The sequence below is a fragment of the Agelaius phoeniceus genome, chromosome 21 (genome assembly GCF_051311805.1).
Source record: "Agelaius phoeniceus isolate bAgePho1 chromosome 21, bAgePho1.hap1, whole genome shotgun sequence".
Lineage (NCBI taxonomy): Eukaryota > Metazoa > Chordata > Aves > Passeriformes > Icteridae > Agelaius > Agelaius phoeniceus.
The window spans coordinates 6,508,448-6,535,042 of record NC_135285.1 but is presented as its reverse complement, the minus strand read 5'-3'; the positions used below and the strand labels follow the sequence as shown (position 1 = coordinate 6,535,042).

Genomic DNA, 26,595 nt, shown 5'->3' with positions numbered 1-26,595 from the left:
CCCAGCTGCCCTCCAAGCCCCGGGGTGTGCTGGGTTTCCAGGGCTTTCCTGCTGCTATCTCCACTTGGACACCCAGAAAGCCCAGAGGCACGAACTGGCAGCGGGATATGCAGGATTCCATGGCGCCTGGGCTCTCTTCGGGCTCTCTTGGAGACAAATAAGTTTTATAAAGGTGGTTTAATACCGCTGAAAATGCTGGGAGCTCTCCAGTCGCCTCTTTCCTCTGCACATGCCCGTGCTGAACGCTAGATGGGGCGTCAGACACAGGGTTTGGTCCATGCGAGAGCAGTTTCTGCAGAGGACTGAGTCATGCTTGAGAAAAACAAAGTGTGGACGCCCATCTGCAGAGCAGAGAGCTTGTGTTGTGAAACGTGATTTCTTGGGATGCACAGTGACCCGGCCCGCGGCTGCTGAGGGATCACAGAGAGCCAGAGCTATGAGAGCCATTCCAGCAAAACAGCCAAAGTCATCCTACAAATGAAGGTGGAGGATTTGGATAAAGAAATCAGGCAGCTGTGATCTGCAGATTCTCGTCTGTCCATCTGATTACAGTAGACAGGTTGCCTTTTATTTATTTTATTACAGTGTGAGCAGGTTGCCTTTTATTTATTTTATTACAGTGTGAGCTGTTTGCCTTGCTCACCTCTCAGGCTTCAGCAGGTATTTCACCCTTCCCCTGTAGAATCAGCATGGTCCAACAAACACAGACATGGACTGTCACCCCTGAATCTCTCCAGGATAGAGGGTAGTGCCATGCTGGGTCTTGCAAAGGGTGAATCAGTTTCATAGCAGAGTCTTTTCTGACTGATGTATGAAGGGGGTGAGATGTCCTGAGCAAATTTTTCACGGTGCTCTTGTGTGTTTTCACAAGGTCTCGACAGCTTGGAAGGGACTGCATCTCCCAGAACACAGATGGGAAATGCAAAGTGACATGCTAAAAACAGCACAGAGAAGGAGAATTACCTCATCTGCAAAAAGAAGGGGTAGCATGAGATACATCTATAGATCTTCTCCTTTCCATGTGGGAGGGAGGTGGCATATATTTCCTATACAACAATAGGACGTATGCTGCATAACAGGTACCAGATGGGTGTTTAAATAATCTTCAGCTGCTGCATGTCATGCTGTTATCTCATTATCCATTACAAGTTAAATGGGTTCAAGCTGGGCCTGGACATGGATGAGATGTCTAATAGTGGTGGTGAGGCTGACATTGATGGCAATTTCCTTGAACAGCAGTCTGGAAGCTCCAAGTGGAGCACAGACCCTGCACCACACAGTCCACAGTGCAATATTTCGTGCCTGTTGTGTTGAACACGTTGTTTCTCACCAACCTCCTGTGCCCTAGGCACAGAACTGGCATCCTGTCATGCCTTGATGTTGCCCTCCCGACCAGCACAGGGATGGGGTGGTTGGCCAGCAGTGGGTCATCTTGAACCAGCTGCCACAAGCTGAAAGTACTGAAAATCTGCAGCAGAGAAGAACCTTAGATAGGTGTTCAGTGTGCAATAGGCTTGGGGTGTCTGTGATTTGGGGTGTCTGTGATTTGGGGTATCTGTGATTTAGGATGTCTGTGATTTGGGATGCTGATCAGCAGTGGAAGTGGTGTGGTGAAAAGGAAAAGGTGTGGAAAAGGGAAGGATGTTGCAGAGAGTATAAGAAGAAGAATGGTAGGAATTTGGGGATCCTACCCAAATTACCCAGTGCAAACACCAATATAAGGTGTTTGCAGTGGGTAATTTGGGGTGCTAAAGCTGTTGTGGTAGAGGAGGCAATGGAGATGGAGTATCTGTGTTGCAAAGCAAGAGATAAGGGATGCAGAGATGGAGTACTCAAGGCCAAGGGTGAGGAGAGAGAAAAGTCTCAGATGAGATTTTTGCCTGGCCTGACCCCGCTTCCGGTGTGCTGGAATTTCCTGCCACCTGCAATTTGATTGGTTTAAAGTCAGCATTTTCAGGACTTTGGGCTGGCTCACTTTGAGCTCTGTGGCAGAGAGCTCAGAGAATCTGGGATCTGGCTGGTGAGCAGGGCTCTCTGGGCAGCATCACAAGGCAGCAGAGCTCCCAGCTGGCTGGTGAGCCAAGGAACATGTCTCCAGCCAGGGGACAGGGTGCTAGGAATCAGGGCTGCAGCCCCATCTTCAGTTCGTGGAGTGCAAGAGTTTTCCAGGTAAGAATTTCAAGATCTATGAATCAATGCTTTTCCCAGAAAAAGTCTGTGTTTTTGCTGGAGGATGTATAATGCCCTCAATATTTCCAAATGCTTTGTTTATGCAAGAGGTTTGGAAATGTGCTGTTTTACATGAGTTGCTGGGCTGGCAAGAGGTTCCTGTGGAAGGTTTCTAACTGAAGAAGGAGAGCTAGGAGACTCATTTTTCCCTACATTCATTTTACATTCATTTTGCCTTCTGACTCTGGCTAGATGCTCTCTAACAGCCTGTTTTTCTGAGAGGAATTTCCTTTATTTTTACCCTTTTTCTACCACACCACGCACCCCCCTACGCCCCGTATGTGGTTTTGCTTTGTTTTCTTTCTCTGCTTTAATTTCAGTATCATCTTCCAAGTGCTGCTTATCCTAAACACAGAGATGAGGCAGTGACAGGAAAGGGCTGCCACTCTGACGTACATTGGGATCTTTAAAGAGTAGGATTGTGGTGGGCTTTATCCAAATACAGAGCCTGGCTAAGCTCTGAGGACTACACTAATGCTGTGGAAAGGCTCTGAGTCATGGAATATGTTCCCTGACCTTTCTGTAATGTGACAGGAGCAATAACGCAAAATACCAACATCTACATTAACAGTGAGCAGACATTGTCTAATCCTAGAAACACCCAGGGAGTCAAGAGCCTGTCATCCTTCTCTTGCAGGTAGGAAAATTGAGGTTTGCAGATGATGAAAGTTTTTTTTTCAACACGGTAGTTCATAGCAAAGGGTTTAACAATTCTGTTTTGTCACTGAAATATTTACTCAAGAGCTTGAGCTGTGATTCAGCTTGGACAGGCTTCAAAATCCTTATCTGGGGTACAAAATCACAGAGTCCCTTGGGTCAGTGTGTGGTGCTGTGCTGTGTGAAGAGGGACAGTCCAGCAGGGAAAGATGTAGATGAGTTTGGCATCTGTGTGAAACAGAACATCATATACTTGTGCAGTAAATCTGCCCTTGGGAAATAATTCATTTGATCACATCTGAACACTTGTGAAATTCTGAGGTACCAGGAGGACTGGATTTTTTCCTGGTTGCTGTCTCTGAAAAATTCCATTGAGAAGTTCTGTACAGCAAGAAAAATGTTTCCTGTCTGGATGCCCAATGTCAAAGCCCTTTTCCCTGAGCCCAGGCTGCAGTCAGAGAGCAGAGTCTCATCGAGCTGTCCCAGCAGGGTGAGCAAGCAGAGCTGGGATGCTGAGGTGCTTCAGGCCAGAGCTGTCCCTGCTCTGCACCAGCACAGCTCACAGCTCCTCCCCAGAGCAACTGGGACCGAGCAGGGCTTGGCAGTGCTGCCGGTGCCCTCTGGCCGTGCTGAACGCTGACAGCTCTGCAGAGGGACAAAAATGGGATATTTAATCTGATCCTCGGTGGTTTGCAGCAGGTGGAGCCAGACAGGTCATGTTACCTGGTAGGGATGGGAGTGAGAGGCAGGGGAGGGAACATGCTTGTGTTTAAGCTGTGCTCCATTGTGGGTGAGGGAAGCTGCTGTCTCACGTTTCTTGCCTACCGTGGGAACTTGCTGGAAGTTGAATGTTTTGTAGATAAGCACAAGGGGACAATGCTGGCAGGACATTTCTCTGCTCTTTATGGGGTGAGTTCTGAACCTGCTTGATCTTTCACACGTATCAACACCATCAAGCAGTGATGGATGGAGATGGTGTTTCTCAGAACAAGCACAAGGAATTATTAAAGTGCCTGGCAGCCAAAATAGCTCTGGCCACTGTGTGTTCCAGAGGCAGAAGGGATGGAGGGAGGCAGCCATTGGGCTCTGGATAGAATCAGAGGTTTATGTTCATATGAACAGGAGTTGCCAGGAATGCCACAGGCTTTGAAGAGAAGAGTTTTTAAGTCTGTACTTGAGCAATCTTAACAGGTGTCCATTTCTCAAAGTGACTTTTACATCATGGACACACTCCAGTCTCATATTTGGTGCTAGGAATAAAGAAGTTAAGGAATGGCTTGGAGAAAATTGCTGTTAATAGTTAAACTACTGGTTAACTACTGTTAACTGCCAGAGCTGTGAGACACTGGGGCTCAGGTGGGTGTTCTATGGGCTGCTTTGGGTCTCTGCTGTTGCAGGACAAGAGGACCCAGCAGCTCAGGGCCTGGTTCACCCTCCCTGGAAAAGTCATGTGGATGTGGCACTTCAGGAAGTGGTGAAAACCAGAGGTTAAGGATTGGATTTAGTGATCCTAGAGGTTTTTCCCAAGGATAAAGGCACCACCCAAGCCAGGTGCAGATAAGCAGCAGTCTCCACTGGACCATGCAAATCCACCTGGGCTGGCAGCTGAGAGAGGCACCCTGAGGGCAGGAACTCAGGAAAGCAAAGCAGGGTGTGGAGGTGCTTTACCATTCGCAGCCTTGCCTTTTCACCCCTTCTGGCCTCCGGGCTCTGATTTCGTGCAAGGTCCAGATGAATAATGTATGAAATGGTAGAGATAGACCCGGTGGATGGGCTATCGATGCGGGCAGTTAGGCTCTGTTTTGACTTGTAAAGTAAACATTCCTGGTGTAGACATCCTCTGTGGTTTAGTGATTAGATCTGGGAACTGCATTTGGGGTCAAGTCAAGGTGCTCTAACCCAGTTCCAGCAACATTGGCTTAGCCACATCATCTGTTCCTAATGCTCTGCTTGTCTCCCCGTGACATGAACAAGAGGGGAAGGAAATCCCATAAAAAGATGATGATAATAATCATCACTATCACCATCATCATCATCTCAATTCAGATGTTGTTTTATTTTGGAACTTATTGTCCGATGATGTGGTTTAGTTTGAATGGTGTGCACAGTGAACTTGGCATGTAAATATAGAACATTCCCGTTATTTATCACAACACATCCACAAGAAAGAGAATTAAACCTCGTGCTGTAGGTGCTCAGTGGTAAGATGGGGACTCTGTGAGAGTTAAACTTCACCTGCCTTGATCCTGCCTTTGGTTTTTAACCTTGTTTTTAACATTGAGCCCAGAATTTGAAATTGGAGAGTGTTCCTGTTTGGCTTGGCTCCAGGAATTTCTGGTTTTGTTCTCCAGGCTGGCTTGGAGCAGAGTAGGTCTCGTGTGAGCCTGTTTACCTGTGTAGCAATAGTTCTTACTGAAAGAACAAGAAATAATAGGGAAACTTTAGCCCATATTCTATCTTAAATAGAATTATGTCGTAAATAACAATTTAGGGATAAAAACAGCATGAAAGAGATGAAACTTCAGCTGCATGAAATATGAAACACTAAGTTCATATGGTGTGGGAGGATTCCTCAGGAAGAGTAGGGCATGAGTAATGCTGTGCCCTCACTCCAGTCATGGGCTCTGATGTGGTGAATGGCTTGTACCTCATCCAAAGCACGAAAGTGGTGGTGTTATTATGCAGACAGCCCCATCCAATGGTTTAGGACCCTTAGGTGAAAGAGGATTTAAAAGGTTTTGGGTTGGACCCGATCCTGGTTGGACCAGAATTAGAGGCTGTGTTTGGTTTGGGGTTTAGCAAAGGTAACACCCTGCTCTTACACCCATCTCCTGTGAAGAGCCATAAACACAGGTCACTAAAATTAGTCTTGCAAGGCAGCTGCTCTGACTGGTGCCTCTGCTTTCCCTGCTCTGTCTTCAGCTCATGCCCAAGACCTCTGCCTGGTTTTAATCAGCTCAATTAGCAGTTGACACTGAGGACCAAGTAGGTTCATCAGGAGAAAGTGAATAAAACAAATAGCAAAAGTGAATAAAACAAATAGCTTCCCCATTTGTTCAGAGAGGCTGGGTCTGGGCCCCTTGAAGTGCTGGGGAGGTTATGGAGCAAGGTCTCCTGAGCAAGAAGGGGTTTGGTGAGTTCTGTGGAGACTAGTGAGGCTTCCTGGAAATTCCACCAGGTCTGTCCTTCTCTGTGGTTTGGACTCAGAATGTCATTGCAGGGAAGCCTGAGGACCTGTAATTTGTGCCTCAAATCTTACTCTGAATGACCTGTAAAGTATAATTTCCATACAGATTCCTCACTGTTAAATAAAGGTTGAATCTGAAACTGTTAGGTTCTTTTTCCAGGAGATATTTTATCTAACAGGAAGAAAAATGTACTCTGCTAAAATAAAATGTTCCCTGCAGGACTCCGGTTTCCAGCTATTGTTAAAGTATGTGGTGGAGAGCTGGGAACCCTGTGGCCAACAGGGAGCTGGAATGAGTTGAAAAGAGGAGAAGGATGTGCTCTGCAAAGAACAATGTTCGGTCCACACTAACAGCACAGAAAAAGAGAAGATTGGCTGCAGGATACAGAGAGGCCCCAAGGAACAGGGATGAGCAGCCAGATCTAATGCTGATAGCTGTGAAGTGGCCCAGGGCTGTCTTCTATATAACATTGCTGGAATTCCTACAGTTTGGGAGTAGCCCCTCTGGAGTACTAAATAACTTGGTGTGGAGTCATCCTAGACCCCTCAGTGAGGACTTGTGGCATTTAAAAGAAAAATGAGTTTTTAGGAGGTTGAAGGACGTTTGAAGTGCAGGGGGTAAAGGAGTTGGCAGTCATGTGCTGGTCATCTGCTTGCTTCAGCATAGAGGGAAATATGAAAGTATGACTGGGATAATCAAAAGCATGGAGAAATCTCCTTTGAAGAGAGATGAAAGCAAATGGGACTGAAGTGAAGCTGAGTAAGAGGTGCTTCCACAGACATGTTTCAAAGGAGGAGAATGCTGGGCAAAGCTGAGCAAGAATTGCTCTTCTTCTTAATTCCCCCATGTGTCTGTCTGTGACATGAACAAGAGGGGAAGGAGATCCCATAAAAATGTTATTATTATTTTTATTATAGTCATCATCTTAATTTAAATCATGTTTCATTATGGAACTTCATTGTCTCGAGAAGTAATTCAATGTTAACAGTTTGGATGGTGACTTGACGCATGTAATTACCAAACATTAACTTCATGTATGACAACAAATTTACAAGAAAGAGAATTAAACCTTGTGATTCAGAGCTTAAGTTAATCTCTGACTTCTGAAGATTGGATGAATCAGGGTGAACGGGACCAGAGAGCCTCAATCCACTGCTGTCTTGCACAGGGACATGTCCTACCTTGAAACCACAGAGTGTCCCACTGCTGAAACAGCCCTGCAAGGGCCTCACTCATGTGAGAGCAGCAGCTCCTTCCACCACTGAACATTCACACAACTTCCCCTGCTGCAGTAACTGTGCAGAAAAGCTCCTTGCCCCTTCCTGATGCCCACCTCTCCTTGTGGGACAGCTCCAGCCCCGCTAATGTAGCATCCCAAAGCCTCCTATCCCTACAGCCCTTCCACAGCTGGGATCCATCTTCTCTCCTGCTAATGGTGGAACTTCTTGTTCCTTCTTGCCTGAGTCAGTGGTGCTATTAACAGAATGTGTTGTGCTAGAGAGATGCATTCTGCTGCTTTGCAAAACACTGCAGAAAGCACATATTCCCCCATGGAGGGCTTCAGGGTTGCATAAACACAGGGTGGGGCAGATTTCTGGGAACATCATAGACGTGAGGGTGTGGGCTGTAAATCAGGAGAGCAATCAGCACATGGGACCTGGGCAGGCTCTCAGAGTCCTGCCAATGGATCATTCAGGCAGAGAGGAAAACTTAGGATGGTTAGTCCAAGCATCACTGCCTGCAGAGTAGAGTGGAGAGGTTTTTCTACTTCTTTGCATCATTCAACCCAAATTCTGCTCTGGATAAAGTCAGGGTCACACAGCCTGGGTAATGTTGTGTCAGTGCTGCCACTGCTGTGAGCAAGAGGCCAGCTGAGACAACAACACAATAAAAACCTTCCAGCAAAGGGGCTGTAAATAACAGAGCTAAATTGCTCCCTGCTTTCCAGGCTGATTGTGGGCAGGGTGTTTTCAGCATTGCTAGTGAGGGATGTTTATTAAAAACATCAGAATTGAAACCAGACCACCTGGTTTCACCAGGTAAAAGAGCACCTTTTGGCCTAAAAGGAAGCCGAAAAGATTTGTTGTTCATGACTTGGTGCAGGAAAAAGGGAAAGTTTCAGGATGTGTCTGGACCAATGACACATGACTTGACTCATAAAACCTCAAATTACTGAGCAGCTCTGACTTCTGCCTGAGTCAGGTCTTGTGGGAAGGATGTCCTGATCTGCTCTAGGAAGCTCAGTTGTCCCCCAGGACATTACAAAGTGCCACTTACAAGATTGGAGTGTGTGCTAAAGAGATCTAGACAATGTGACCTACACAGGAGGGTGGGAGGAAATGCTGCTGTTTAATCTGGGGGTGATGAAGGGAACACAGAGAACTCAGGGGGTTGAAAATGAGCTCTGTGGTTTGGAAAGCTTTGTGGTGGGTGAAGCCCTGTGGCAAAGCCATGAATGAAGGCACTCCTTGGAGCTGGTTTCACCAGGATGGTGTAGCCACTCAGCTTGGGCCAGGATCAGGCAATGATGTGTTCACCTTTCCATTCCCTCTTGTCCTGTGAGAACTTGAAAATGCCTATCTGGTGAAAACAGGGCTTAAAAGACTTTAAAATTAACAAGCTCAGCAACCTGTTCTTCCTGGGTTGCAAGGCAGGGTTAACAGCCCAGGAAATAAAAGGTTTGTTTTCTTCTTTGCACCTTGAAGCTGCTCATTGCTGTTGAATGTCAGGTCTGGAAATAAGGCTGGACTCAGGGACCACAGTTGCTTCCTCTTCTAGCCCTGTTAGTGAGCCAGGGCTCTTAATGCTGTGATTCCCATGCCCTGATTCCCATCTCCCCATAACACAGCATGTGGAGGCTGGATTATGCAGCTTTCTTTACCTTTGCTCTTGTTTCAGAGCACCCCAGCAGGGAATCTGCATCTATGTTGTAGTTTTACAAATTCTTGAAGTCTAGGAAATGTTCCCAAATTCTGACATTTTTGGCAGCAATTTGTTCCTCTACTCTCCCAGTCTGGCAGGGAAACTCCCTGTTTTTGGGCAGTAACACAAGTGTTTTTTGCCTGTTGTTTACAGCTGATGGGATCTGGTTCTTGGGAAGCAAAACACATCATGAGATGCTGGGGTGTGGCTGAGTGAGAGGGAGGCACAGCTCCCCCACACCCCGAGCCCTGACCCCATCTCCCACCTTTACCTGGTCTCAGCAGTGGCAGGTGCAGCTCTGCCTAGAGCCAGCACCTAAACCAGCTGGGACAGAGGGAGAGAACAGGAGAGAGGAGAAATAACTTCCCTCAGCCCCTCTCCCAGCAGGGTTTCATCCCTGAAGGCACAGAGCAGCCTAGCCAAGGAATTCTTTCCTAAGAGAAAGCCCAGGCATGAATCCATGTGAGGCTCAGAACATGAGAAAATAATCTACTTGCACACACCCACAGCCTGATGGCCTCTTTTCCAGCATCTCCAGTGTCACAGCAGCAGAGGGGACAGTGACTCCTCTGCAGCCAGGGTGGGTGTGAGAGTTTGGGGCAGGAGCAGCTGGGAGCAGGGCAGCAGCCCAGGAAGGGATGGAGGAGAAGGCAGGAGGACATGCCACTGCTCTGACCTGGCCCTGGGCCTGTTCCCTGGGACTGGCTGAGGAACAGCAGCTTCCTCTGCCCTGCCTGGGACTCAGAGCCACCACAGCCTGCCCCTTCCCTGGGCCTCTCCTGACGGCTTTCTCCTGCTGCAGGCATCTGCTCTTCTGAGTGTGAAGGACATTTTGGGAGAGTCTGATCTTACATTCCTCATGCCTGAGGCCTCTCAGATAGCTGCAGCCAGTACTGTCAACTTCAAAATGCAAACCAGACAAAATCTGCCTGAGTTTGCTGAAGGCTGAAGCATCCCAGTTGTTTCCTGAGATGTTGGTTTTCCCCTGCCTGGATTTTGGTAGCAGGGGGGGGTCACAGAGGTGGCTTCTGTGAGCAGGTGCTAGAAGCTTCCCCTGGTGGCTCTGACCAATGGCTTCTGTGAGCAGGTGCTAGAAGCTTCCCCTGGTGGCTCTGACCAATGGCTTCTGTGAGAAGGTGCTAGAAGCTTCCCCTGGTGGCTCTGACCCAATTCCTAATGGCTCTGAAGATGGACATGCTACTGGCCAAGGCTGGGCCAATTAGAGATGATGGTAACACCTCTGTGATAACATATTTGAGAAGAAAATCAAAGCAAAGTGAAGAACACAGTTTTTTCTAGCCAGAGAAGAGGAGAAGGTGAGAACATGTGAGGGAAACAACATGGAGACACCAAGATCAGTGGAGAAGGAGGAGGAGAAGATTCTCCAGGTGCCAGAGCTGAGATTCCTCTGCAGGCCATGGTGATGACCATGGTGAGGCAGCTGTGTCCCTGCAGCCCATGGGGATTCACAGGGGATGCAGAGATCCATCCACAGCCTGTGGGGATCTATAGGGGATGCAGAGATCCACCCACAGCCTGTGGGGTCTATAGGGGATGCAGAGATCCATCCACAGCCTGTGGGGATCTATAGGGGATGCAGAGATCCACCCACAGCCTGTGGGGTCTATAGGGGATGCAGAGATCCACCCACAGCCTGTGGGGATCTGTAGGGGATGCAGAGATCCACCCCACAGCCCCTGGGGAAGGTGCCCATGCTGGAGCAGGTGGGTGCCTGGAGGAGGCTGTGACTCAGTGGGAGATCCACTGGAGAGGGGGCCCTCCTTCCAAGAGTGACCCACATTGCAGCAGTTTTGGGAGGACTGTGTTCCCAGGGAGGGACTCACATTGCAGCAGTTTGGGAAGGACTGCTGCTCATGAGATTGGACCCACACTGGAGAAGTTCTCTGTGAACTGTATCCTGTGGGAGGGACCCCACAGTCTCACAGGGGAACAACTTCTCTCCCTGAGCAGCAGAAAAAAATCTCAGTGATGAAATGACCAAAACTGCCATGTCCTATCTCCCTGCACTGTCAGTTGGAAGAAGAGAGGAGTTGGGGAAGAAAAGGTCTTTTTAAGGGCTTATTTCACTTCTCATTATTCTCTTCTGATTTTGTTAGGAATAAATTCACTTCATACCTCTAAGCCAGACCTATTTTGCCCTTGGAGTTTTTTTTCCCAGTCTTTATTTCGACTCATGAACCCTTTGTTAATTTTCTCTCTCCTCTCCCAGCTGTGGCAGGGGAGGGCAAGTGAGAGACTTTCATGGGTGCCTGGAGTTTGGCCAGTGTCAAACCACAACAGATGCCAGTGCTGGGGGCCAGAGGTGCTGATGGTTCCACTGCTTACTGACTTTACAGTATCTTCTGTGTCCTGCTTGCTGAAACAAGCATGAGGAGCCCAGGAGTCTGGGGATAGGGAGCTGCAGGTGAAGCAAGAGGATTTCACAGATCTACGGAAGGTGCGTCATGGTGGTGGGAGCTTTCGTGCAGACTGAGGAGGGAAGGCAGGTGGAGCACCCTTCTCACTAATAAACAGCTAAAACACTCATGCCTTTACTTGAAAAGTCACCGTGTTTGATGAGCCAGCACTGCACAGCCTCCCTTGGCAGCTGGGTTCCCAGGATGGGTGCAGGTGATCACTGGAGTGTGCAGGTTCCAAGGGTTTGTGCTGGGAGCAGCAGGGAGAAATGGCAGGGCAGGAGGGCACCAGTGCCCAGGGTAGCATTGGAGCAAGCTGGGAATGGAGCTCAGCTCCTGGGCTGAGCTGTGTGCCCAGGGCAAGCAAAATCCCAGCTGGGCTCTGCACCTCCTCCACCAGCATGCTGGAGAAGTGCCACCCACCTGCCCATCTCCTCCAGCCTGGAGCAGTCTCCCCTCGGGCTCTTTGCTTAGCCCCAGCTGTGGGATGTAATTGCTCAAAGTAGCTCTGGGATCAGGGTGGAGCCCAGGCTGTGCCACCCCAGCGGACGTGCCAGTGCTCCTCTGAACCAACCCTCTGCCTCTGCTGCCACCTGGAAATTCCCCAGAGGAGCAAGAGTGGAAAAATGTAGTCACAATACTCCAGCGTAATTCAGCTGGTCAAATAAATAACCTGTGTGGGAATTGAGAGTGATTTTTATTTCATAACCTTGCCAAAGCAGAATCACTTTTACAGGCTTCTATTTTTAAGTACTGTTCTCAAGCAATTCTCATTATTCTTTCATTCCTTCTGCTTCCTACAGTTCAGTTCCTCCTCCAGCAAAATGCTGCATTTTTTCCCTACAGCTCCTGGGGTCAGTCTAACCTGACAACCTAATCTTTCTAAGCCTCATGCAGATTTTTATTAATCATTTCTCAGAAAAAAAAAATGCAGTGTTTTTGGCTAGTGGTGTTGGGTTTAGGTAGATCTTGTCCTGGGTCCTTGAGACCTCTCATGCTCTAGGTTTTAGGGCATGACTTGCAGTTTAAAGACATACTGCTGTTAGGACCTGGCCTTCTTGAGGGAAGGGCTCTGTGCTGGCAGGATGTGATCTGTGGAGGAGGATCAAACATGAATATTAACAGCCTGCTTCCGCATGGATTAATGGGATGCTTGAACATGCTTCAGCTGCTGCGCTGCCTTGGGTCTCAAAAGCCAGGAAGGTGCAAGTGTGGATGTGTTCTACCCAGCATGAGAGCCCTGAACCCAGAAAACTGAAAAGGAGCTGGGATCCCAGGAGCATTACACCTGCCTTTGCAGTCATCTGCTGCTCCTCATCCCCATCCATAACCCTCCCCTCTGGAGTTCCACTCTGTGTAACACTAAAAGGGGTTTGAACTCCATAAACACACAGAAAAAAAAACTTTTTCAAAATTAATACATCCACACCTTGTTTAGGGATAATCCCTTGGGGCTTATCCCTAAACAAGGTGTGCTTCCTGCTCTCTCTGTTCAATGTAAATTTGTGCCAGTTGTTGGTGCAAATTGTCCAGGGCTCCCTGCCAGTGTTTGAACAATGCCAAGGAGGAGAAGTCTGGCTGGCTGGCAGGAGGAGTCCTGGCTTGTCTGCAGGTGCATATTCCTGCTGCTCAGCGAGGTGTTGGCTGCCTTGGGAGGGGAAGAAGGTGCATGAAGGAAAAAGGTCCCACTGCTGAAGACCCTGTGGACTGGATCATCAGCTGGTAAAAACTGGAGCTGCTGGATGGAGGGTTAGGGTTAGGGTTAGTGTTAGGGTCTGGCTGGCTGCCCTCTCCCAGGCTCCTGGGAGAAAGGGTTGCTGGAGAATGTCTCATCCATGCTGTGGGGCTGGTCTGGCCCTGCATGACCCCAATCCTTGGGCACTGAGGTCTTGAGATCTTCTCTGCTGTGGGTTGATCCCTATCAGGTGTGGAGAGGAGGGATGGGAGGAGTAGTGTTTGGGATGTGGCTTTGCCACTGCCTACTTACACTTGGCATTGTGGTGTTTCTAGTACCCTGCTGAGCTCCAGGGGTGCATGGGTGGGTTTGGGGGTAGTTCACTGGTGAACACCTCAGCTCTTAGCACAGAGCCTGGGTCCACATGGCTGCTGCATGTCCTGGTGTTCTCACTCCCACCCAGGGAAGCAGCCTGCCAGAGGCTGCAGAGCTCCACACTGGGCTGTGCCAGGACTTGTTCTGCAGCCTCCCCAGTGCCAGGGTGCTGGTGACCAACTGCAAGTACCTCCCTCTTAAAACCAAGTGCTTGTGGTTTTCAAAGGCTTCCTGCACTGCTAAAAACATAACTCTAAGGCCCTGTGCCAGGGGCACCAATAGTCTGTGAACTATAGGTCTGGTCACATTCAAAAGAGCCAGCTGGGTTCAGGAGTAGCACAATTTATTGAATGTCACATATATGGATTTTTTGGATTGCCCATGACAAATGCCTGATCTGCAGAGTGGCTTTATAGAGCACTGACAATACAATGGCAATCACAATCTTAATTTCCCAGGTTAACACTCTGAGGACGCAAGACTTGACCCTTGTGGGGTGGAAGAGGACAAATCTGTCAAACTGTTCCTGGAATTTCATGTAAAATTCTTGTCTGCCAGCTAGATATTAAACTGGCCAGCTTTTACATCTTATTAACCACTATGGTGCAAAATGCTGCCAATAGTGATCAAATCTTCTGTTATTTGTGGGTTTATTGTACAGAATATTTATTGGTAGGAGGTTTTGGTTTGTCAAAACTTTTCTGGGTATTGGGTAATAAAACTAGACCACATGGCCTCCACTGCACATTCACCCCCATGCCATGGCAACACAAATCACAGGAGCTACATCCAGTTCCTGTGCTTGCACTGCAGGTCCCATTGCACGTCCAGCTTTGCCTTTTCTTCACTGCTTTGTGCTTCCATGCACACACTCAGATGCCATGAGGCTGAGCCAGAGCATTGCATGGAGCAGTGGAGTGTCTTTGGGTTTGCAGCACCAGGGCAGAATGGCCATGAGGAACATTCAGAGGCAAATGCAGAGAATTTTATATTTTCTTGTTTTGTTTTGTTTGGGTTTTTTCCCTGTGTTAAGGAAATGAATACCAAATCCAGCCCTTCCACTCTAATAAACTTGGAGAGCTCCTGTCAGCCCCCATGCCTCTGGCTCCCTGGGGTTTGCTGCTGCTAGCACTGGGGGAGAAGGAGTTAACTTTGCATTAAATAGCAGCCCAGCTGCCTGCAGAGGCACCAATCCCACTCTTTATCCCACAATATTTCATGGCTGATGAAAAGCCAGCTCCAAATTCACATGGCACTTTTTAAACCAAGGACAATATTCCATCTTGGCTGCCTTGGTTCAGAACGAGCTGCCTTGGGGCTGGGCCGGCAGCTCTTCACTTCTGGCAGTCTCAGGGCTTTGGGACGTGCCTGACTGGGTTCCAGGCTGGTCATTGCCGGGGCTCCCCTCCCGGGGCGAGCTCTGTCCCCTGTCCATCCCTCGCAGGTGGATCTGTGGGCAAGGCTTGGCCGCCTCTGCCACAGGAGTGAGCGCTCAGCCCCGCTGGGCGGGACGGAAAGCGCACGGAGCAGCGCAGGGCTGCAGGCGGCTGGGAGAGGCGCTGACCTCGTTCCCAACTCCTCCTGCACGGAGGGATCTGCAGGGCTTCGCCCCGGGGTGAGCAGCGCCCGGCTGGGACAGGGATGCTCCGGCGGCTCCGTCCCTGGGGCACCGCGGGGAATGGGGCTGGACTGGGGACGTCGGAGCTGGAGCTGCTTTGGAGGGGTCGGAGCTGGGGCTGGTTCAGAGAGGTTGAGCTGGGGCTGGTTTGGAGGGGTCGGAGCTGGGGCTGGTTCGGAGGGATCGAGCTGGGGCTGGTTTGGAGGGATCGAGCTGGGGCTGCTTTGGAGGGGTCGCAGCTCTGTGCCAGGTCCCCCTCCCAGGCGCTGTCTCCTGGCCCGGGCAGCCCATCCGCATGGAGCTGCTGGTGGCAGGGTGTGAGCAGCAGAGAATCCTGCTCCATGTGCTGGCTGCGGGTTCCTCGCTGTCCCGGCAGCCTGGCTGGGGGGTTTCGCTGGAAAGTGAAGGATTTGTGTTGTGTTTCAACGCAGCTGTTCCTGCCTCTCCCCTGCGGGGCTCTCTCGCAGCCCAAGGTCTCTCTGGCTTTGGATGCTGAAGCCACCCAGCAGCAAGTTCTCCCAAAATGATGGAAAATAAAGTGTTCCTGTCATTCACGTTCTACAGCACGATTCTGATTTTAAAAATGTATGTCATTGCCATCATTACGGGACAAGTGAGACTCAGAAAGAAGGTAAGATCCAGTCTCATTTTCCTTCTCCTCCCTTTCTGGCTCTTTGCTTGGGTTTCTGTGATTTTGCTTTCTTCTTTTATTCCTCTAAAGTTCAGCAAAACTTTCCTGAAGCAAGCTGAGTTTTCTTTGACTTCAGTTGAAAGCAAAACTTGTTTCATAGCTGCAGCAGATAAATATCTCACATCTCTTTGACCCTTTCTGTTTGTTTCTACCATCTGTGGCTTGATGTTTATGATTTTGGAAACCTAATCTAAATAATAATCAGATCTAAAATGCCAAGCAGGTGAGATGCTTCTAGAAGGAGTCTGTTTACAGTTAATTTGCATGGTCTGGAAAAAAAAGGGGAAGCAAAAAAACTAAGTTTAAGAAGAAATCATTGCAATGGTCTTTTTTCTTGTGATGTAGCAGAAAGTTTTTGGGCTTTTGGAGGCTGACTGGCTAAGGGAACGCTCCAGGAGAGCAGCAAGTCGTGGGCAATAAAACAATAGCTGGAGGAGATGATCCTTGCTCAGGGAGGAAAATACAGGGAGGACCAGCTGCTGTCAGGAGTTGGGGCCAACAGGGCTTTTACTGCCCTCACCCCAACTCCTGATGAAACCCAGCTTTCTGTAAAATCTGTTTTAAAGTATTTGAGGAGTTTCTGACTGCGTCAGTGGAGAGGGAGGGAGACATTTCTGGTCTCAGATAGAACACAAATACCCTCTCCTGTGGCATCACTGTAACTGATGAATTGTCTTCTCCCCTTGTGATTCTAAATGATGCTCCAGCCCTGCGACAGTTTGGGCTTGTAACATAATTTTAAAAAGCACCAGGGCCCTTTCCAGGCTGTAAAATGAAGCTGTCAAATGTAGCCAGGTCCCTGAGGAATGGCTTCTGAGCATAGATGAGGAGCTCACACAGATAACTTTCATTTTTAACTTTATTAGTGTAGGATCCCATTTCCCTGTGGGAAAGCCACACAGTGCCACTGCCAAAAAGCCAGCCAGGGAATATTCTCTAATCTGTCAGTCCTGGTTATCTTTTGGAGGCTGCATTGTGTCTGCAAGCTCTCAGCCAGCAACACTGGCTGGAAAGTCTCTAAATGGGTTTCATGGATGGGGGTGAGGTAGGAGCTCCCTTGAAACCCTCATTTGGGACCTGCTCAGCAGGCAGCACTGGGATTTTTGGAGGACAAGGAAAACTCCTGGGAGGTGCAGGACAGTGTGCATGGAAGTGCAGTGACCCTCGTCTTTATGAAGAGTGGTAACAAATTTGGGGAGGTAAAATCCCCACAGGACTTCAAGATTAGGGGCAAAGCTTCTACCTATGAGGTTCCTGAAGGCTGTAAGCAGGTGGGGACTGTCTCTGACTGTCTCTTCCAGGCATTTGCAAACCCAGAGGATGCCCTGCGCAATGGGGGGCTGCAGTTCTACCGCCAGGACCCTGACGTGGAGCGGTGCCTCAGGTGAGCAGGGCCAGCATTCCCAGTGCCACCATTCCCTCTGGTGCCACCATTCCTGATGCCAGCATTCCTGGTGCCACCATTCCCTCTGGTTCCAGCATTCCTGGTGCCAGCATTCCCAATGCCAGCATTCCTGGTGCCACCATTCCCTCTGGTGCCAGTATTCCTTCTGGTACCACCATCCCAAGTGCCACCATTCCCTCTGGTGCCGCCATTCCCGGTGCCAGCATTCCTGGCGCCACCATTCCCTCTCTATGCCACCATTCCCAGTGCCACCATTCCCAGTGCCACCATTCCCTCTGGTGCCACCATTCCTGGTGCCACCATTCCCTCTGCACCAGCTGCTGGCAAACAAGAAGTGGGAAGTTAAAGGACTCACTAATTGAGTAATATTCTAGATGGTCAGGCTGCCTCGAGCTCTGCTGTGGGACCCTGCTCACGAGAGCAGTTTAATCTTTAGCATGGTGTGCACTGGAGCAAGGAAGGATCTGGGTTTGCATTCAACATCCAACTCTGACTAGCTCTTTTCCAGGTGCTCAAAGTCCCACAGATTCCCAGTGCCTCACCCCATACCCACACTCAAAGGCTCTTTGTGTCCTGCTCTGACAGGACCCCAGATCCCTGCAGAGCCTGGACAGGCAACAGAGTGACTGCTCCCAGTGCTGTAGGCAGCTGCCCTTTCTGGGGATCTGGGAAAAGGCTGAACAGGATTACAATAACTTTTGCTTCTCTGATTGGGGAAACTCTGAATGTTACCCCTCTTCTGTGAGAATCACACTTTCTCAGAGGTAAAGCACAGGGTTATTCAGCCCTGGGCTTGATTTGCTGTCCCCCTTACTGAAGGAGGTGCCCCAAGTGCTGGGCTGGATTGCTGCTGATGTGCAGGAAAGGGGCTGGAGTTGTGCCCTGCTGTCCTTGAGCCCTGGGCTGTGCATGGGGACCTCACTGCTCATGTCCCCCCTGCCTCCAGCATTTGCTTTAGAAAACATCCAGTGCCACCTAATTGCTGGACTGCCAGGGGGAGGAGGAGAATGGAAAATGAGCTATTTCCTTCCTAGCAAAAATAAAATAATAGCAGAAATAATAATCATAATCTTCTTTTGATTATTCAGGATAAACAAACTTCCATAAAAATAAATAACTAGAGCTGCAGCAAAAACCTGGGGCAGCCTGGGATCTGACTTGGGTAGCTGAAGCTCTCAGAGCCCATCCTTGCTGATGTATTTACAGCCTTGAAGACACATTCAATCCAAGGTGTTTCCCCAGAGCAGGGCCATGTCAGCTTCTCATCTCAGACTGTACCTGGAGGGGAGCAGAGCCAGGGGTCTGTGCAGGGCAGGCACAGAGCAGGGCAGGACATTTACCCTGTGCTTCTGAAAGAGGCCCTGGCTGCCTCACAGCTCTCTCCTTTCTCCTCCTTCTTCTTCCATTTGTCCTCCCAGCCCTGCTGAGCCCCCAGGTCCTTGGGGTTTTTTCAGAGGATGGTGCCTGGGGGAGGAGGGGCACAGCCCTCACTCATGGCCTGACCAGGTCCTGTTTGATTGGTGCTGTGGGTGGTGGCAGTGATGCTGTGACACCCAGGCAGGTGCCTGTTCAGCTGGAGCACAGGGCTTGGCTCCATCAGTGCTGATGTGTCACCACATGGCCACAGAATCCCCTCCAGCCACAGTGTGGGGGTTGTTGGGCCACTCCTCCCCAGTCCCCTTTGAATGCATTTATGGAGAGAGGTGAAACCACAGCCCCTCTCATCCTGTGAGTTTCTCCACTGCAGAAGCTGTGGTCTGGAACTGCCTTTTGTTGTGTAGCGTGGCCACATCTGGGGCCTTGCCGTGCTGGCACCACACCAGTTTTGAGCTTTTTGCAGCTTCCCAGGGTCTGTGTTTTGCTCTGTTTATTTGAAAGCTCCAGCCCTGGAGCTGTCATCTGCTGTGCCAAAGGCGTCCCAGTCACGGAGAGAAAGTTTCAGGAGCACAGGATCCCAAGGGAGAGACACAGGGTGTGAAATTCTCCTGTGTGTAGGGGAGAACTGACATTTTGGGGGCTGTGTCTGCCCCATCCCATGGGGAAGAAGCCCAGCAGCACCTAGGGATGGGTAGAAGGAATGAGAAAAAACAGGGAAACAACCTTATCTTGCTTTTCAGGGCCCACCGCAATGACATGGAGAACATCTTTCCCTTCCTCTTCCTCGGAGCCGTCTACTCCCTGCTGGATCCCAGTCCCACAGTGGCCAGGATCCACTTCCTCATCTTCTGTGTGGGACGGATCGTGCACACCATTGCCTACCTGCTGCAGCTGAGGGCACCCACCCGCTCCGTGGCCTACAGCGTGGCCCAGCTGCCCTGCTTCTCCATGGCCCTGCAGATCCTGCTGGCCACCACCCCGTACTGGTAACAGCCAGAGACACCCAGCACCCAAACCCCCTCATCCTGACTCTGCTGGGCCCCCTGGAGTGGGAGAGAGTGAGAGTGTGTGTGTGTGAGATGTCAGCAGGGAGTTCACCTGCACCCCGAGGATGTTCAGTGCAGCCTTGATGCCATCAGGATTTGTCAGAGGAGGCACCAGAGAGAAGGGCAGTGCAAGAAGGGGATGTGGAGGCAGGTTTCTCTTTCTCCTGCTGAGGATGAGAGGTGGAAAGCACATGGACTCCCCCTTGAGGAATGGGGTCATTGAAGGGAAGGTTTCCTGAGTTTGGAACTGTGACTGTGACCTTTTCCTCCTGGTTGTGAATATCCCATGAATCAGGCAGGGAAAATCATGAGGGTCCCACAAAGTCTCTTAGTCGGCAGATGTTGTTGGTAGCAGAGGTTATAAAGCAGCCACCCTTCTCCTGCCCAGCCATGTGCATCTCTGGGAATGTCAGTCCCTTAGGATTTGGTCCCTTAGGTTCCCTCTCCACCAAGGAGGACAGGAGGCAGGTGCATTCCAGGCAGGCTGACAGGGAAGTCAGAATCTCAGGGGTGATGTTGTGAGGCCACTGGAGCATTCAGTGCTCCCAGTGCCACCTCATCTCACAGCACACAGCTCCCTGCCAGGAGCCCCACTGCAGGCAGGAGCTGGAGCTCCTGGCAGCTCCCAGCCAGCAGCAGCTGAGGCTTTTCCATCTCAGCCTCACCACAGCAAGATGCAGAGTGACGTGCCTGGAGAAGCCAGCAGGAATCCTTTACCCTGGACACACAGCCTGAACACATTTGCTGGACACAAAGTTCTGGGACTTCTGGAATGTCTGAAATGCTGGCACAAAACAGGGGCTTTGCAGACAGGGTTTTCTCCCGAAGGCCAGTCTAGTCCACATGCCACTAATACCTGAAAATGCCCCAGAGCATCAGACTGAGTTTCTCCCCCTCTGTTTTCAGCCCTTCTCTTGCCGTTGCTATGTGGGAAATGTGCCCTGATTGCCTTAGGGGAGTTTTCTCTCAGCTGTTTCCTGCTGTCCACTGCTGCCACGCCATTCACAGCCTGGAGCAGCTGGTGTTTGCAGAAAGCTCTGGAAATGAGCAGAGGGGCTTTGAAGGGAGCATTGCTGCTCTGCAGGGTCACCCAGAAGTGCTGTGTTGGACAGGAGAGGCTGGGACCAGGGTAGTGCATGGTGACAAGGGCCCAGGAGCTCCTCTGCCACACAGCTGTCCCCAGGTGCCAGGAACTGCTCCCAGCAGCAGCAGCAATGGAGCATCCCTCTGGAGGAGAAGGAGGAGGAAACCTCTGCTCTTCAGTGCCTCCTCCCTCCTCTGAGGGCAGCACAGAGTTTGAATAGCATCACAGGGGAAAGCCAGAATGAGTAGAAAAGAAATTCCCCTCCCACCTGTCCTGTGCACTAAGGCTGTTCCCTTGACTCTGCTCTGCTCAGAGATCTCTTGCTGAGCACTGGGGACACACCTGCTCACACTGATGCTCAGCCTTTGCTCAGCTCAGGTAGAAGTTTCTGTACCAGTAACTCCATCCCAGTGCAGCTGTGGCCTCAGGCTGAGCTGTGTGGTGAAGGCTGGAGTGGAATTCTTTGCTCTCCCACTGCGAGGAAGGTGGGCAGGATTGCACGTTCAGCACTTCACTCTTGGCCACTTCTCCTTCCCACAGATGTCTGGGTTACACAGACTCCTCTTAACAAATCTTTTCTGCCTCACATGGTGCACAAGGTCTTGCACTCCTGTATGTTTCTCTGCTGCTGCACATGCATCCTGGTGGCAGGAAGCAAATATTCCCAATAAAAACAAATCATTGTGCTCTGATCCATCCTTCCTTGGGGAGCAGCAGATGCAGCTGGGCAGCAGCTGGGTCCAGCCCCAGCAGGATGGATCCTCAGCAGGATGTTAAACCCCACTGCAGAGCCTGGAGTGTCCTGGGACTTCTAGAGGCATCCCTTTCCTCTGCACTCACCTGCCCTGCAGAGGAACCTCTTTTCCAGGTGTGCATTATTTGTGCTGATCCTTTAAATCCAGCAGAGCTGGGAATTATAAGCAGCTCTGCTCACTTTCCCTTCCCTGAGTAGCAAGCTTGGTGTTCACCCAAAAATCCTGGAGGGCTGGAGAAGCTCAGGTAAGAGGTAGTTGTTCTTCTTTCTGTTCTTATGACTCATAAAGGAGCTGCTTGTGTTTTCCAAGATAAGTAGCCCCTTTTTTTTTTTTTTTGCACTGGGTTGCTGGGAAACAAATGCTTCATTTCCCTGGTTTTCCAGTATTTTCTTCAGTTGTTGGTGCTTGGGAGCTGCTGCCCACTGGGTTGCTGGGAAACAAATGCTTCATTTCTCTGGTTTTCCCCTATTTTTTTTAAAGTTGTTGATGGTTGGGAGGTACTGCCCAGTCAGTGTCTGTGTTAGTTTTATAAAATGGCTCCACTTGGTTCTTTTCTTACCCTGTTTGTTTTCAAATGAGAAAAGCAGTGGTTTTATAAAATGGACTCTCTCCAGTACATGTTGCTGAGGTTGGAGATGTGGCTGGGATGGAGATTTTGGCATAGGAAGGAAGAAGGGAAGCTCCAGAACCCCCTTCCAATCCCCAGATCTGCCAGCTGCTTCAGCCTCTTCTCAGCTGCCTGTCCAGTGCCTGAGGCTGATGCCCTGCTCAGGGAATCTGAGGTTACATGCAAAGCTCTGCTTTCTCCTTTTTTATTAAAAAAAAAAAATAAACTCTGCTTACTGGCTGCAGGGAAAAGCTTGGGAATGTGAACTCTCCTGGCTCAAAAAAAAACAAACACAAAAAGCCTGCAAGGCAAACTTAGGAGAGGCCCAAGCATTGCACTTATTTTGAAGTGTTGTGGAAGTTTGGGGGGAAGCAAAACCAAGCTGGGCTCGGTTGCTTGGGCAGCACCAGACCCATCAGGGCTCTCCTGGGAGCCACTGGCTCTCTCCTGGACACTGCCAGTGATTGCTGCATGTGAGAGGCATTCCTGCCTTTTCCCAATTAATATCTACAGCCCACAGCTCCCAAATTCCTGCTCTGGCATCAGTGTAGGCAAAGGATGTGCCCAGTGTCTCCTGCTGCTCCAGGAGAGCAAGGACAGTGGTTGCACCCCCCAGTCTCTGGGGTTTGGGGTGTGCTTTGAATGTCCAACAACTTGTTTTCCACACCTGGCTCAAACAAGAAGCAGCAACGCTGTGAAACCCACCTGGGACTGCAGAACAACAATCTGGTGCTTAAATGGGTACAAGCTGAGAGAGGAGAAATTTCAGTTAGAGATTAGGAAGAATTTTTGTGCTGTGAGGATGGTGGGACACTGGTACAGGCTGCCCACGGAGGCTGTGGATGCCCCAGCCCCGGCAGAGTTCGAAGCCAGGTTGTTTGAGCAACTTTGGTCTAATTCCATCTGTGGGTTGGTGGGTTGGGAGGAGGTGATCTTTAAGGTCCATTAAGGTGATCTTTAAGGTCCATTCTGCTCCCTTCTGTGGTTAAATGTGTGGATGTGATTCACACCACGGTACGTGTCTTTCCTCACGGTGTCTGGAGCTGGGAGAAGAGCAAGTGGAGCCCCGGCACAGGCTGCTTTCCCTCCCACACTCCTTCAGGTGCTTCAAGCCCCAGGATTCCAGGATCCGTCCCACCCCTGAGCACAGGACACACCTCTCCCTTACCTGCCTGCACCCCTCCCCGGCTCTCTTGTCATCCAGACCATTCCCTGGTGGGACCTGGACCAAGATTCTCTCTTGGGCAGGTTACCTTTAACACAGATCACTCCAAAATCCCCATTCCCTCTAGCAGGTGGGGTTTTGATACACAAATCCCTTTACTCCTCTTGAGGAACTGGGATTCCTGCGACTTGTAGAGAGAAATGAGAGGAGCCAGCTCTACAAGCATGAGCACTCAGAAATCTCCTGGAGAAGAGAGCAGCAGGGAAGCGCCATTCTCTGGCACACGAGGATGAAGTTGGCACCGGGAAAACTTTTTCCGGCAGGCGTTTCCTAACAGGGCTGTGGGGCTGAGCCCTGCTTCAGACGTGGGGCTCGGGATGCGGCCGGGTGCGGGAGTGGAGCAGGGTAGAGCGGGGGGCTCGGGATGCGGCCGGGTGGGGCTCGGGATGATGCTGGGTGTGGAGCGGAGCGGGGGGCTCGGGATGATGCCGGGTGCGGGATTAGAGCGGGGCAGCGCAGGGGGCTCGGGATGCGGCCGGGTGCGGGATTAGAGCGGGGTAGAGCGGGGGGCTCGGGATGCGGCCGGGTGGGGCTCGGGATGATGCTGGGTGGGGAGCGGAGCGGGGGGCTCGGGATGATGCCGGGTGCGGGATTGGAGCGGAGCAGCACGGGGGGCTCGGGATGATGCCGGGTGCGGGATTAGAGCGGGGAGCTCGGGATGCGGCCGGGTGCGGGATTAGAGCGGGGCAGCGCGGGGGGCTCTCCCCGGGCTCCGCGGGCTGCGCTGCGCGGGGCTGCAGCACCCTCGTGTGGCTGCGGGACCCTGCGGGGGACACGGGGACCCTGCCCGGATCCTCCGCCCTCCCCTCCGTCTGCTGGGGGTGCGCATGGAGTTGTTTGGGATGGATGGATGGAGGGTGTCATTCCTTAGGGAACTGGTTGAGGAGGAGGAGGCTGGTATCTGCTCCAGTGCCCATCAGCCTCTCCAAAACAGGCAGATGCGATGCCATTTCCAGGGAGATCCTCCCATCACCACAGACTTGCTCTTTGGGAGTCACCTGGTTGAAAACAGAGTGGTTTGAGGGAGAAATAGTTTGTAAATATCCTTGCAAACCTTCCCTGTTTCTGAAGTTGTGGCGTATGGATGCAACGCTGTGCATCTCCATGCAGTAGCTCCTCCTTACACATGATAACTCTTCCTGGGTTTTGTGACACCAGCTACAAAAGGAACCTTTGCTTCCCCCCTTCTTCCCAGGTAATTATAAAGCATTACACCCCTGTGCATAGCTCCTGTCCAGCTTCTCTGCTGCCTTAGGTTGCTTCCCTGTGGGGTTGGAAAGAAGCAGCAGCGAGCAAAATACCTGCTGCAGGGAGGAGATGCTCCTTCCATATGGGATGTAGAGTTTAGGGTGAGCATCACGGCCCCCAGGACAGGAGCACTGCTCCAAAGGGCAGGAGGGGCTCTGCTGCTGGGAGGTGGCACGGTGCTGTCACAGGAACATGTGCTCCTCCAGTTTGTGGATGGTGCAACAACCATCTTCAGACCTTCCCGCTGCCACCAGAGGGAGAAGGGCTCAGCAGCACAAGGATGAAGGGAAAGGAGGATGCTGTGACCACGATATGTCTGTAATTCATTCTGGACAGGGATAACCAGGCGGGTGTCCCCCTGAGCTGGAAAATGTGAGCTCTGTTTTGTCTTGCTGCTGCAGCAGCCGATGCTGATGACAACACAAAATTGTTCTCATCAAAATATTCTAGGGGCAAACTTCAACTTTTCATCAGTCAGCAAGTCATGCACAAGTGCCAGGCTGGGCAGTCAGAAACAAGGAAAGGGGGTCCAGAAAGATCCTGCCATCACCTGAGACCCACCCTTTTGGATTCACCTGGTTGAAAACCAACTGCTTTGAGGAAGGAAACCATTTGCAAATGTCTTTGCAACCTTCCCCCACTCCCAAAGTTGCAGTGCATGGATGGAGAACAGCTCTCCTGCCCAAATTAGAACTGGTGATGGATGTGCCCTTCCAGGGAGGAAAAATTCCCCTGTCCTGGAAGGGGAGAGGTTGCACAACACCTTGGAGTTCCTCATTGACAGCCTTCCCCCAGTATCTCCCTCCCCCGTGGGGTGGGTGCAGACCCTGCCAGGTGAGCTGCAGCTCTCCATGCTCTGTCTCCTGGTTTGAGGCCCCTCAGATGCCCATCAGCCCCTGGGAGCTGGCTGACCATGGGTTGAGACCTTCTGCTCGAGTGGCAGATGAACTGAGGCTGAGACAGTTCAGGCAGGAAATAAGTGACATATTTCCAGCAGTCAACAGTGGTGAGTCACTGGAGGAATCTGCCCTGGGATCTGTAAGTTCATCACTTCCAAGGGTCTCTTGACTCAGGGTTGGATGCTTTCCAAAGGGATGCTCTGCACTGGCCACGTGCTGAGGACATGAGGATGCTGCTTGGGTGATGTTCTTTGTGCAGGAGGTTGGACAATTGGCCTTAATGATCTACAAGCCACTTACTGAGTGAATAAATAATGGTTACAAAGCAGCAGCAGAGCATTTGGCAGGGATGGTCAAGTGTGTGGGACCATGGTGGGCCTGGGGTGATGTCCAGTATGGGGACTTGCTCCTGCTGGGTGCTGCTGGGATGAGGTGAGATGAGCCTTGTTCCCCTCTAGGGAAAGCTGGAGCACATTGTTTAGGGATCCTTCCTCCCTCAGCCTTGGATCCACGTGTCCCAACAGCCACTGGTGATGGGAGGGACAAAGGCTGCAGCTGGGAGGGAGCTGATCCTGTGGCTGTCACGGAGCTGAGCCTCTCTGGGTGCAGGGGACAGGGCTGTGGTCCCCTGGCTGTGTGTGGGGATGGAGGATGGCCTGGAGAGGAGGAGGTGACAGAGACATCCTGAAAGTGGCACCATGTGAGCTGGCCTGCATGGAGGCTGCTGTGATGAAGGCAAGTCAAAGAAACAATGGGAACCCAGGTGTCTCCTCTCCTCCCAGCTCCTGGGAGTCAGCAGGGCAGCAGATTTCTGCACAGGCAGTTGAGTCCCTGCCACGTTGCACCAACACACACCCACCATTAACTTTCTCTCCTTCTCTGAATGCACCATAGCATTGATCTCCACAGTATCTTGGAGCAATGAATTTCAGGCTTTATTTGGACAATGAGGACACTTTCTGCCTTGCTCTCTGATCCTTTTCTAGCAATTCCTGCCTCTTGACTCGCTGCCTTTCAGTCTGAGCATGTGCTGGGCAGTTTCCCCTGGGTACATCTTCACACCTCTCCACATTGCATTAAATCTTCTGCTTGATAGCTCAGCACTGTGAGCTTTGGGAGCCCTGTTTAACTTTGGCTGTCTCAGCTATTTGGTATCACCTTTGCCTGACCACTGATT

At 50.8% G+C, this 26,595-nt stretch overlaps 1 protein-coding gene across 3 annotated transcripts; it reads left to right on the top strand.

Annotated features, from left to right (window-relative positions):
• Window positions 1-232: 232 nt before the first annotated feature.
• PTGES (prostaglandin E synthase) lies at window positions 233-21,376 on the top strand. Of its 3 annotated transcripts, none has more exons than XM_054646533.2 (4): window positions 233-559; window positions 15,513-15,712; window positions 17,074-17,156; window positions 19,295-21,376. In XM_054646533.2, the coding sequence occupies exons 2-4, from the start codon at window positions 15,605-15,607 to the stop codon at window positions 19,542-19,544; spliced, it is 441 nt and encodes a 146-aa protein (XP_054502508.2). In that variant the 5' UTR covers window positions 233-559; window positions 15,513-15,604; the 3' UTR covers window positions 19,545-21,376. The 3 variants fall into 3 exon arrangements, with proteins under 3 accessions (XP_054502508.2, XP_077045411.1, XP_077045410.1); XM_077189296.1 differs by lacking the exon at window positions 233-559 and adding an exon at window positions 1,222-2,169; XM_077189295.1 differs by lacking the exon at window positions 233-559 and adding an exon at window positions 14,361-15,078.
• The last annotated feature ends 5,219 nt before the right edge of the window (window positions 21,377-26,595 follow it).

Bases quoted from the DNA above. Each gene is read 5' to 3' on its own strand.
- PTGES (XM_054646533.2), top strand. From the start codon at position 15,605: ATGATGGAAAATAAAGTGTTCCTGTCATTCACGTTCTACAGCACGATT. The intron at 15,713-17,073 runs GTAAGATCCAGT...TGTCTCTTCCAG, and splicing joins AAGTGAGACTCAGAAAGAAG to GCATTTGCAAACCCAGAGGA. The intron at 17,157-19,294 runs GTGAGCAGGGCC...CTTGCTTTTCAG, and splicing joins GACGTGGAGCGGTGCCTCAG to GGCCCACCGCAATGACATGG.